At 38.5% G+C, this 13,741-nt stretch overlaps 1 protein-coding gene across 12 annotated transcripts in view; it reads left to right on the top strand.

Moving 5' to 3' along the window:
* The window catches only part of MAGI2 (membrane associated guanylate kinase, WW and PDZ domain containing 2), a 755,552-nt gene that overhangs the window by 492,271 nt on the left and 249,540 nt on the right, over nt 1-13,741 (top strand). For all 12 annotated transcript variants that reach the window (XM_056340978.1, XM_056340976.1, XM_056340974.1 and 9 more), the window contains one exon: nt 4,746-4,961. In XM_056340978.1, coding sequence (XP_056196953.1) covers nt 4,746-4,961 — 216 coding nt within the window. The remainder of the gene's footprint in view (nt 1-4,745; nt 4,962-13,741) is intronic.

The raw sequence follows: 13,741 nt of genomic DNA, 5'->3' as shown, positions 1-13,741 counted from the left end.
TTAATTCCTCACCACCACACTTTATTTTTCACAATACTTACATTTTCACGCTCGACTTTTACATTTCTTAGATGAGAACGGTGGAGCTTCAGGAGCCAGGGACCCTCCTGCTGCTCTGTGCTTCTGTGCTGCGTGTCGGGTTCTTTCCTCACAGAAGGGGAGAGGGGCTCGGGGGGCTGGTGGTGAGGGTGCTTGGCAAAGCCAGGCAAAGGAAAGCGCGTGTAGGTCAGTCCCTTCAATGTAGCACAAAATGGGACACGTTGTGGGAGACACATTTAAAACTGTGTCCAGTGACTGGGATCGCTGGGTGTTGAGCACATCGGTGTAGTGACTGTCAATAGATTTGAGTCTTGTTACCATTTCATCATGATGATTCTAATGCTTCTTTACTAACACCCAAACATTTTCTCTTATTTTCTTCTGTAAGGGCTTACCTTTTCTTAGGAAGCAAGTTAGGATCTATTGCTTCATCATCAAACACTTTATCGATAAAATAAGTCTTACTACTTCCTGACATAGGTGAGCTCAGGTTAAGAAAAAAACCAGCTGCTTTGTCCTCCTCATTTTCTCCTCTTTCTGCTGCTTCTGACTTTCTGACTCCCTGATCTGGTCTCTGTCGTCAGGGTGAACATCCCCAGTAATTTTATCTGACTTCCCTCCCCGCAGAATCAGGCAGACCTTTTTGTGCAGCTTAGGGGTAGCAAGGAACGCTCGGTAATTGTAACTGTGCCGTGGCTTCCAAGCCATTTCGGCAGCAAAGTCAAAGAGGTTAGGTTAGACCATCTTCGGTGTTCAGCTGCACTTGGAAACAGGCTGGGAGCACTGTGGCAATCAGGCACAGCAGCAAGATGGATTAAGCCGCGGTGGGTTTTCTGCAATTAAATACTTATTCTGCACTGCCTGTCTGCGTGAAGGCTTTTAGTCAGGTCCAGTGCAAAGAGCTTAGCTTAAGCTCTGCTGGCTTAAACTGACCTCTTGACTTTGTGCTGGGGTGGCGGAAGAGTGTGCACACTTTTTGAAGTACAGCGAGGAGGCACCCGAGCAAGAGAGCAGCTGCACTGAGTCAGACCAAGGGAAACTGTAGCCCTGTACTCTGTCTCTACTACTGCCCCTTGGCAGATGTTAAGGCAAAAGATATAAGAGCGGGGAAGGCATGCAGAGATACATTCTGTGCTCCACTGTTCTGTATTTTATGGAATTCTTGAGTCAGAATTTGTACCTTTACATTTAGTGGCTTTCGTGTTGGGTTTTTTTGTTGGTTGTTTTTGTTCTATGACTTTGTATAATTGCTTTTTGACTGTATTTATGATACTGGCAGCATCTGCTAGTGAATGCCACTATTCTCTTATGCTGTGTGAAAAGAACCCACTTCTTTTGCTTGTTTTAAACCTGCTAATTTCATTGGCCATCCTCTTGTTCTCATGTAGTGAGAAGCCAAGCATCCATTCATTTGTTTTCTAGGCACTTTCCCAGGGTTCTCCTGATTTTATACATATCTGCCATATCCCCCTTCAGTTGTCCCATTTCCAAGCTGAAAACTCCAAATCAATTTAAGCAGTTCCAAGCTTTAATTGCCCTTCTTTAGTTCCCCCATGTAATTTTTGAGAGGCAAGTACCAGAACAGCAGGCAGTATACAAAAGGGAGGGTACTATGTGGTTTTGTGTACTGCTATAAAGGTGTTTTCTGTTTTGTGCTCTGTTCCTTTTTATAATGCTCCTAACTGCTGGGGGTTTTGACTGCAAGTGAGCATGGGATTTATATTTTCTTTTAGTAATCTTTCTTTGTTTTATTTATTCCTTTTTTTTTTAATTGCACACAATTGAAATTATTTATTTGGTGTGCTTTTTGTACCTACAGAAAGTTGAATTTCTGTACCTAATGATTAGTGTTTCAACAGCAACATCTAGAACCAGCCCTGTCCTTTGCTCATGCCGGATGAAAAAAAGCTGGTTTTATCAGAGATTTTCCAAACACGATTGCAACAAAAGTTGTGGTGTTTAAAACATTTAGTCTCTGCATTATACCCAGATACAGCAATTGCTGAGGTTTTATGAGACAGTCTCTCTATTTAGAGTCTCTCCATTAGCTCTAATGCTCTAAGGCTTAGGCAAGGAATTTCAAGACACTGAGAAATAGTTTTTGATAGAAGATACAGTTTACACTGGTTCTGCTTTTTCTTTAATTGAGCATTGCACCCTCTTTGACATGGCTGGGTATCGCATCCTATATATTTTTTCCTTTGGAACACCTTTATAATGCAGTCATTATATCAATATCTGTGGAACAGTTTCTTGGTTTTATTTGCACTGCTTGTACATATATTTGGATTTTGGATAGATAGGTAGGTAGGTAGCAACTAATAATGCAAAACTATCAAGTCAATGGTTACTAGATCATAAGGCACATAACTTGTTATGTTAGAGGACAGAAGTTGGAAATTGTACTGCATGTTCAGTTTGAAACGGAAAGAGTTCAATCTTCTTTGTCTCCTAATCTTGAATGGGCATTTTTGTTTCTTGTATTTTTATATATGTTATATTCATAGAAATTTTTTGTTAGGACTTTTCTCTCTGTTTCCCAATAATACATACATCAGTTAAAGTGAAAAATTGTTTAATATCCAAAAATGGAATGAGCATGTCTTTCATTTAAAACATCTTATCTACCATTCAGAATATTACTGCTAATTACTACTGCACTCACTTTTGTATGACAGTGGCAAAACTAAGAACAAAGGAAAAAAAGCCAAGGTACCACACTTTTAGTTTCACAGTTTGTATCACACTGGTCCTGTGACCCTGGGATTTGTGTGCTGGTATTTATGAAATCAGTGGAAATTAGTGCATACCTAACAAGTTTTTTGAAGCTAAAGGTGTCTGTGGCACTGATTAACTTTCAGAGTGGTAAAATGGCTTAAGTCAGAGAGGAATTTTCTAGACTGGGAAATCTTTTTTTCAAAATATGTAGTGTTTCAGACATGCAATCTCACCAATAAAGGTAACGTGCTCCTAAGGAAATACAAAAGTAGACTTCCAGCTGAGCACTGCCTTCAAGGCTGTTGGTTTTCCAGTACTCTCAAAATATCCTTCATTGCCAGAGCGTAGAACTTTGACTGTGACAAATCTGATTTTGACAAATTTTGGAGGTACAGTTTTGCGAGTGGATTAATACAGATTTCTCTTACTCCCTTAGACCCCAAATCCTGCAATGAGGATCCTGCTATCAGTATGAGGGCCATTTAACACAGGACATTTTTCTAGTGTGTTACAATTACAAAAGCATCTTTTATTAATATAATTTTGCTAAACCACTGTGAAAAATTCATAGAGTATTCAGTAGTTGCAAGGCTGCTCAATTACTTAGCTGTATTGAGGTGTTTGTGTGTCTGAACGTTGTAATTCATGGGAAACACCCAAGAATAGTAGTAGTAATAATTTTTACTCTGCCTGCAAAATGCATCTTATGATGGTTTACTGTGCATATGTAACATATTTATTTATTTCACACTCATATGTGGTTAAAATAATTTTTGCCAGTTCGTACTGTTACATAATCTCATAGAAGCCCTAAATTGTGGGATAAGAATTAAAAAATGGTCATACAGTCTAAAATATCTTCAACGTATTCTTACGTAGGTGCTTTTTTCTTTGGAAAACTGTCTCAGAGCTGGACATTATTTTTAGTTTCCCATACTAACTGCTGAAGATCTACTTGTGCAGCATTTTGGTCACTGCCCTTCAATGCAATTTGCACATGAAAAAAAAAGGCATGCATAAAGAGCATTTTTTTATCTTTATGTCTTATACTACTCTTTGTGTTTGCTTCTAGAAAGGACTTGCTATTTTTTAATGTTCTTTTATTTTAATTGTTTTAATATTTTATTTTTAACCATATATTTGAAGACAAATTTGAGGCATCAGTAATAAACCAATTTTCAGTCCAGCTGTGCAAGAAATTCAAACATACAGATATTGATAGATAAGATGAGACCATAGTCCATCTAATCTAATAATCCTTCTGACAGCAGTAGATGATTCAGAGGAAGCTGCCAGAAATTTCATGAGACAAATAGAGGGTAATCTGTCAGCCACCTTAAGTCTTCTCAGAACACCTTAGTACTTTGAGATAATTTTAAGCCCTAAAGCATAAGTTTTCAACTTTCTTTGAAAATACATTAGCATTAAATATTACAAATGTGGGGCTCATGAATAGCAAAATTTTGACAAATATGAAAAATTAGATAGTGCAAGCATTACTGAAAACTGCAGATCTCTGAATCACTGGTTGATAATTTACTTTCTTAGCATGTGAGAGTTTGGAGGGGTGGAAATGACATAACATGGTGAAGAGCCAGCACTTTTACAGTCCTTTTGATCCTTCAGATATCTTCTCTTTTGGCATAAATGTTGCAAAACTGATTTATCCTAAGTAACAGTTTGAAATAAGAAAACAGCTCTGGTATGCTGCCTATTTTGCAGGTATTTGGATGACAGGAATGTTACATTTCAGGAAGTGTTCATGTGGTATATACTTGTGAACATCATTTGATCACTGGTGCTATCACCAAGAAAATTAGTTACCATTTCATGAAAGGTGAATATTTAACTTCACAGGAAACATTGAGAACTAATCTTAATATTAGCTGATGAACCAGATCCTACCTCACATAATCCCAACAAAAGAAGCAGCAGCAGCATATGTATTTCTGCAGATTTATGTGTTATTTCTTTTCTTTTCTTCCCAGACAACTATTACGGCACTCCGAAGCCTCCAGCAGAACCGGCTCCATTGCTGTTAAATGTAACAGATCAGATCCTCCCAGGTGCCACTCCCGGGGCTGAAGGCAAACGTAAAAGGAATAAGTCTGTGAGCAATATGGAGAAGACGGGTATCGAGCCACCAGAGGAAGAAGAGGAAGAAAGACCTGTGGTGAATGGAAATGATGTGACAGTAACACCAGGTCTGTCATTCCTTCTTACTTTGCCATGCCTTTCTGTTATTCACAGAGTCCTCCCTTACCTCCTTCTGCAGGGAGAATGTGCACGTTCAGGTAAGGATGTTCTGGCAAGACTGACAGCCAGGAATCCCGAATCATTTCTCTGAAGGAAATTTTTTCTTCTCTGAAGAAAAGGATTTCTCTGAAGCCTAAACCAAATCACTTTAACCTCCATTTTGGGGAGTCATCTCACCTCAGCTACTGTAAAGACACCTGCCTCTGAACTAGTCCCTCTGAACCCTCTCCATAGACCAAAAAGAAAAATACCTGCTCTCTGAATACAGTTCATGTGACCTGGTTTAGATTTCTAGGTTAGGAAATCAGTCACAAGTGCCTCTGTCTGTCCACTGAATATAGAGGGAGTCTGGAGAACTGTAATTTGGTCAAATGAACCTAGTCTCTCTATTTCAGGTCTCCTTGTTCTCAAATAGTGATACTCACAAGACTGCTCACTACATTATGAACTGAAGTTTTGTAAATTGTTATGAAATCTTAGCAATATTGTGCAAGAGTAAGGTTATCGTATAAAAGAATTTGTGGCAGTGCCAACGAAACTTAGCTGGCAAAGCTATCAGGAAGAACCCTTTTCAGCGATGTTCCAGAGCCTGCATAAAGTTGATAAAAGTTTCAGACATCTAGTCCTGAAAGGCAGCTCTTATTTTACCCCTTGGATCATAGTTCTCCAGAAAAAAAGGGGCTTAAGATACTGACTGGTATCCTGAGTGGAAACACTCCAGCCTTTTCCCAAGCAGGTAATCAGATTCCCCTTCAACATTGCAGTAAGCCATCATTTTACAGTACTTAATCATTTTTATTCTGAAATACCATTAAAGAAATGATTTGTCATTGTTGTTGAGGTAGGAAATTAAAGGATTCAGACTTTTATACCTCTCTGACAAATAACCCTGTGAATCCTTTTTGGTGAACCTAGAAATTCAGAAACAAATTATTGAAGTAGAAGCCTACAGTGACAATCGTATGCATGAGAAGCTAAAATGGAATATTGCAAGTTCTCTAAATGTATATGTTAATGTGAAACAAAATATCCATTACCTAATCATCTAAGCACTGTAGAAGGATTTTCATACTGCAGATTCTATATATAATATTTTTTTCCTCCTACTGCATTAGAAAATATATCGAATTGAGTATCTTCCCATCAGGGATGTATTTGCCACATGTGTTTATGTTGTTGCTACATAACATTAATGTAAGGGCAAATCCCTGGGCAGAATCTATCCCCGCGTGCAAGGGGGATGGCAGGGGGTGGTGGGGTGAGAGTGGATCTCGTTTTCCCCTCTCGGCATTACTCCCTGGCCATTGTCATCACATGCTGTACGAGCCTTGCTCATCCGTTCCGCACAACACTGCATATTTCAGCAGTGCTCTGATGCTTAGTGCCTCTCCTACACAGCTAAGCAGAGAAGGATGAATCCCAGAAATCCTTACATAAAACATCAGCACTGGCTCCGTTGCCAGGATACTTCCACAGTGAAAGAGGCAAAGGCAGGATTTGGTCTTTGATGTGTATTGTAGAAATCATTAAAAAGATCATTCTTTGCAGTTATTCGAAATCTGTCGCATAACGGACCATTGCTGAGGAGCAATTTCCAGAGCAATATGTTTCAGCTCGAACTGGATCAATGTTTACCAGCTTTTCTCCTCACGTCGTACACCTATAATTTGCTTCTCCCAAGCAAATTCTATGTGAACGATGACTAGGCAGCACCCAAGAAACAAGCACTGGCATGTGCTGTGTTACAAAATGAACTACATGAGCATCGGTGTAAAAGAGCCCCCCGCCTCCCCCCTCCTCGCCCCTCACAAAGTAATTCCTGTAGGTGTGGCCAGCAGAACAAGCAGTGCCTGTGTTGGCTCTCATGGTTTCATAAGCAGGGTTTTGTTGTTCAGTTACACTGATTGAGGACTTTGGGGATTGTAGCAAAGCAGCTCTGTACATACATGCTGTGTTGCCTTTGTTGGGCAGCGTAGCTCCCACGGAGCCTGTTACTGCAGTCATTTTCTCTGTGAGCTGACAGAGTCTTTGGCTACCTCTAAAATGTGTGTACGTTTGTGGTTTGTGTCTTTGAACAGTCAGGAAAACCAGAAATGTTGAATTGTGGGGGTTTTAAACTCTTGGTAGAGGGAGAAATCTAATTTTTATAAAGAAGCAACATAGGTAGAAGATTTGTTATTTCCAGTTCTTCTAGAAAGTGCATTCTTATTTTAAATGCTTCACTTCTATCGGGAGTATTTTATTAAACATAGGACTCCTGGGACATCTAAAACATTGATACATTTTTATAGATGCTCAGCAACTTAATGGCTTATTAACTGCCAAAGGTATCAGTCTGGCAACTCAGAGGACTGCTATAACACCTAGGACTGCTAGGTCGAAATAGTAGCAGATCTAAGATGGATCTGAAGAAAATAAACACATCTTTATCAGACCAATAAGTGACATCTATAGTTGCAGAGATCTTTGTACTTTTGGTCTGATTTTTCAGATTACTTTTCAGTGTCTGTTAAGATAAACCATACATCTGTTGAGCTTTGTTAGTAGGAATGAGTTTTTCATTAATTCACTTCCACATACCTTGCTTCATATGCCATCAGATTTCCCTCAGACAGTTGTATATTGGCAGGCTGGAGATCTTCAACCATGATCTGTAACCATCTTCTTGTTAATTTGTGCTGTCCAGTGTGTTTATTCTTTCTGACTTTTGTCACCAGCTCTCAGCCCAGAACCCAACAGGAATCCTTCTCAATTCTTCAGGATGAGGCTTTTGGCCATTTTAGAATAGGGCACTCTCAGTGCCTCATCCTGGATCAAGTTCTCTCAGGCGAAAGAGTATTAATTGGGATATGGGATTTATCTCATCCAACTTTAGTAAATTATATGCCTAAATGCTTTACTTTTTTGTTTGAGCTACTTGTCTCTGTTCTTTTTACAGTAAGGAGAAAGAAGCAATTCCAAAGAGTAAGAAAATACAGCTGGTTTAGATACCCATTTTAGGGGATCACCTTTACAATCTGGAATGCTTAAATCAGCCTATAGATATACAGGAGCCTAGACAGCTAAATTTAAATGAAGAATCCTACTATTTGCCAAGCAGTATATGAGAGACCATCTATAGATTAGCTGTTAATATGGCACAGTCTAGAATTAGCATTGGGTTTTTCACACCTAGTGCAATTGCTTACATTAATGGACTTCTGGCTGCTCTGGGTTGTGTCTCTGTTGGGTGAGACATCTTGCTTCTGAGAAGCCTTTCCTGATAGACACTGCATTGAAATGAACGATTTCTGCAAAACTGATGCGTTGGCAAAAGAGTTAAAAGTGTTTTGGTCAAATTACAACCTGCTTGCCAGGCATTCAGTTCTCACTGCTGTTGCTGTTTGTGTCTGCAGAGAAATAAGTCAGTCTCCTTCACCACCAGGATCATGATTTGACACTGTGTTGGCCATGTCACATTTGCTTCACACTTTTGACTGATTGTTTATCATCCAAACTCCAGAAGAACCACTCTAATATTGAAAGAATTCTTATGTATGTGCGTCATTCTGACATTACTTGAACAACAGTAAGTTGCACCCAGAGATGAAAGTTCTGGCAGGCTCCAAGTATTTGAGGGATCAGATAGGACATAAAGTTTCAGAATTATCATTCCATGCCTTAGGTTGATAATGAAGCAAAAGGCTAGGGTCCCAATGCCATCAATCACCATGCAAGGTGCAGCAGACCCAGGAAACAGGTTGAGTTCATTCTTCTATTATTACACAGCAGAAACTGTCAGATGCATGAAAAGAACACACACGGCATCCAAGAGCCATGAGATTTTAAAAAATACATAAGTCGGTCTCCATTGATACTTCTGTTGTAGGTGTGTTCTTTAAAGTCAATTTATCATAGCTAGGTCACAGACCTACAGAATGCCCTATGCTCACCCAGTCTCCACGTCTGCTGTTTTGCTTCCTCCCCATCAGCTCCTAGTGCCTGTGTCAGTAGTCAGGGGGAACAGTGCCTTCATGCAAAGAACCAAAACACAAAGATGGCTACAGCTCTGTGGGAAAGGGAGCAGCTCCAAGGATGCAGTGATAATTTTGTAAGAAAATAGGTGCACATTGCTCAGCAAACAGGAGTTAAACTACTCTTATATCCAACAGTTACTTCAAGTCAATGGATTGGTTCCTGTGCAGAATTTAACAAATTAGTCAGTGAGATACAATAATGATATAAAGAGTTGCAGTATTTTCTTTAAGAGCTGCTAAAACCACTCCATAAATTACTATTCAATAATATTTCCTTTAATTTGTTCTCTGCTGGTATCGCTTAGGTCATCTGAGTTGTTTCTTTTGGAAGAATAAGTTTTTAAAAATTACTGCGTGAATAATCCGCAGCATTAAAATAAAGGAATAAAATGGCGATGTTCTCTTACGTGTTTAGATGGCAGATTTCAAGTTCGACTGTAAATAATACAAACAATTTAACGTGCAGGCAGCAGAATTGATGAAGGCTCAGATTCTGAGTCTATCACAACATAATTACCAGTTGCTTTTTAAAAAATGTTCACCATCTTGTTTAAGAGGAGCTGTATAGAGAATATGTTATATCAGCCAGTAATATTTTATCTGTTGTTATTTGGAGTTGAAATTCTACAGAGATGAACTTACATTACTTAATGATAAGTTGGTATTTTTAACATACACGTTATCTTGTTCTCAAAGTTCTTTGTATTCGACATACGTAATAACTTGCTCGTGCTTTACTGGTGTTTATTCTGTCACTTCCCAGGACACTCACTTTTGAGATACTGCGCTAAACTGCTTTTGAAAACTGGACCATGTAATCTGTTTTGTAGCAAGACAGCAGCTCTAGTAGGCTATTTCACTTGATGTAAAGTCAATTGATTGTTTTTTTAGTGACAAAAATACTTTTGGACTCATATTATGGTACAATTTTAGGATCTTTTTTTATGTCTTATACTGTCTGAAGAGAAATATTTGTGCTCGCAGTGTGTTATGGTAGTATTTTAAACTTTATTTGTACACTTAGACACTGCTAGCTTTTAACAAGAACTCCTGGTTTTTATTAAATCCAACATTATCTATGAATATATATTAGCAGAAAGAAAGCCAGAAAGGTGAATATCTACCTTACCTGGCATATGTGAATGACAGATAAATATAACAAAAGATAAGATGACACCGTAAGTATTCCAGATAAGTGTGACTAGGATGTCCATTGTGTAAAACAATGTTATTAAATGGCATTAGGCAATTCTACCTTAATTGACTGGGTTTTAGTCATCATGATGCCTTCTCCATTATCAAAGTAAGCTATTAAAAGATAACAATCCAGGAATTAATAATTCATGAGATTGGCTTTAAAATAATTATAATTTTAAGTTGTTAAATAAGCATCAGGTTTCTTTTTTCCCATCTAAATTTTGATAGCAATCTCTGTCTTAGACAAGCTCAGAATATTTCTTCCAATCCTCAAGGCTTAATTTTTGCATTTTTCCTGCCATCGCAATGGCTGGTATTTGTTGATAATGTTGTTGAAAATAAAGAATCTGACCTTTTCAGGCCTGTTGAAAATAAGATCTTGAGGAAGAACGCCTGTTGCAGATATCGTGGTAAAATCCCAAGACACAGCAATGTGGCCACATCTGTGCTCTATCAGACCAACCGGTTGATCATTAGCCATTGTGTGCAATGTACCTGTGCTCCAAATTTAATTTTTCTGCTGTGGTCATATGTACCACATGGCTTTATGTCTTGTTTTCCGTCTATAGTCTGTATGGCATCCTTCCTGTAGTAGAAATGTGGTCAAGACTGCAGGTAGCCTCAGGAATAGAGCTCACAGGTGTGTCAATGATGCTTGACACAGATGAGAACTTACTTTTGTTTTGCAGAGATAAGAAAAAAAAACAACAAAGAGTTTATCAGAAATTACGTTGCCCTATTCTCAGGGGAAGTGGAGAACATATTATTCTCTCTGCTTTGCAGGAAACTTACATATTTTAAAATGCTTCCCCCATCCATCAGTTTTTTTCTCCTCAAGACTAGACACACCTGTTTTTCAGTCTTGCCATACTTCCAATCTTTTCCTGTTCCTTTTTTTTTTTTTTTTCCTTTTTTTCTTTTTTTCTTCTTCCTCTTGTTTTCTGTCCTCTGGACTCTTTCCCATTTTCCTTGACGTGAAATTTTTGAAACTGGGCACAATACTCCTAATTAAACCTTACTGTAGCTGAAGGTGGAAGGACCTGTATTGCACATGCTTACTTTTCCTGCCGATTATGATGCTTGTTTCTCTTTGCCATAGTATCATTACTGACTGAAGATAGTGGCTAGACATCCGTCACACATCCCCATACCTCCATTGTATTGTCAGTAGAAATTCTGCCGAGGCATTTGCCCCCCCCCCCCCCCCCCCATGTATTTTTACAGCTGATTGTGGCATTTTGCGCCAGACAAGCGCCACATATTTTGGAAAGGCAAGGCAGGGGAGAGTGATTTACGACTGGTAGACAGGAGGCACCCTGCTGCTCTGCTGTGGGTTACAACCAAGCAAAACTTGTGTCTGAGTCTCTTGCTAACTAGTTTCTTCCCACAGACAGATTCATACTTCCGAATAGCAAAAAATTAGTATAATACAATGTTGTTAAAGTATGAATTGAGATGTAGCATATGGCTGTAGACCTATAGACCATCACCCTGTTCAAGACCAATCTTTTTCTTTTTTTTTACATGTGTCAGTGTCAAAAGTCTTTTTATAAGATCATGAAAGCTATGTCTACCATTTCTCCCTAAGGAGCAGCACCTGTTACTCTGTCATGAAAAGAAATAAGATTAGTTTGGCACAACTTCTTCCTGAAAAATCTTGACAATTATTTATCACCTTTGAAGAGCTTACATGTAGGTGGTTTGATTGCTGATCCCAACGTACTTTGAGGAATTCAAACCAGAAAGATGTGCAGTTACAGTTTCATGGGTCTTCCTCCTTTTTTACAAGAAGACATATTGGCCTAATTAAGCAAATTATTTCATCAGGAATTTAGGTGGTCAGAAATTAGGAATATAAAGCTGTGTAAAAGCCTAAATCGTAGATACTTTGCTGAAACCAGGACTTTGTCTCCTTTCTAAGTTTCTTTTCTTCATGAAGTCTCAGTGGTGTAGCCATTACTAGCCATGAGACTGCTTTAGTGGTTCCCTCCGCAGCCTAGGTTTCATTCCATCAGGCTCTGCCAACTAAGAATGGCAGCTTCATCTAAGTTTTACCTGACCTGTTCTCTGCCCACTCTAGTCCATGTTCTTGAGCCCTACTGCTGACATTGATTACGTTAGTCATTTAATCACAGGTAATCTTTTTGCAGTAGTGACTGAGGGAAAAATAGTGCTGGGGGTTTTGTGTGTCATACAGTATTAGCTTTCCTTCCTTCCCACGTACTAGAATGACTCTGCTTTTGGTCTTCTTAACGCACTTACAGAAAGTTTTCTTGTCACCTCTAATATCCCTGACTGTATCCCATTTTCTAGACTGACTGTTGTGCTTTGCTATTAGATGCCTATGTTGCTTTTTCTGTCTTCAACCTTAACAATTTAATCTAGTTTTCACCTTTTGTACAATTCTATCTCAAGTAGCAGACTGTTGAAAAATCATGGCTTAGTCAAAATGATCTCTGATTATATATACTTACTATTTTTGTTTTTCATTAGAATAATTCATGCTTGTATCCTTAGTATTTTTTATTTAATCTTTACCAGTTCTCCTGAACTCCTTTTCCATTACTATGGCTTGCCATAGCATCAAATGTTTTAATTCTGTGAGTCTACTAAAAACTGGGTATTTTAAGACCATTGTTAATTTTTTGTTGCTCTTCTTTTTTACTGTCCCGAGCACTACAAATCAGATTGTTTCACCCAAGCTGTCTTCCACTCCTACATGTTTCACAAAAGTATCTGCACAGTTCCATGCTCTGGATGTACTGTTAGTTCATGAAAGAAATTGTCATCTTCTTGAACTTCATTGTAAACTACATGGTTGACTGGTTTTAAAAACATATTTTACCTTTCTTTTTTATATAATTATCCACAGGTTTCAATATAGTCCATATAATATTACTCAGAGCAAGCATACATACATTTTTGATGAATCAAAACCATACAACTTCCTTCATTCCTTACATATGTTTATGAACAAGCTATAGTAGTCTCAGTCTAGTCTCTGTTACACCAAATATGTATCGTTTTGATTAAATACTGGTGTACAAGTTAACAGTTTGTTCTCAGTTCTTCTCTGATATTCATTGTCTGTGTCCCTATGATTTACGTCTGTTGGGGAGCTTATGTCATTAGCCTTCACATAACTTAATGTAAAGCCATGCTTACTAGGTCTCAGATTCATCTCGCCCCATTTTAACTGTCTAGAAACAGAGCAACTAGCCTAAGCAGGACTGAATTTGGTTTACCTAACTTAATATGTAGGGTCATCTCAGCCATCTGACTAGGATCCCATCATAGTTGAGATTCAGTCAATACATTAAAATCACGCATTTATTTTAGTTGCAGTTCATCTGGACAAAAGTAGAGGTCTGTCTACTTTTTCAATGAGATCGGTCTTCGTTTAAGTGCAACAGAAAAAAGAATCCAAGGATGACAGCTTCTTCAACTGGGGCAACAGGTTCCTGCCACATTTTTTCAAGAAATAATTCCTAGGCAGACCATATGATAAAGCACAG

The sequence above is a fragment of the Falco biarmicus genome, chromosome 5, assembly GCF_023638135.1.
Source record: "Falco biarmicus isolate bFalBia1 chromosome 5, bFalBia1.pri, whole genome shotgun sequence".
Taxonomy (NCBI): domain Eukaryota; kingdom Metazoa; phylum Chordata; class Aves; order Falconiformes; family Falconidae; genus Falco; species Falco biarmicus.
The sequence above is the reverse complement of the archived record's forward strand: the minus strand, read 5'-3'. Positions and strand labels throughout refer to the sequence as shown.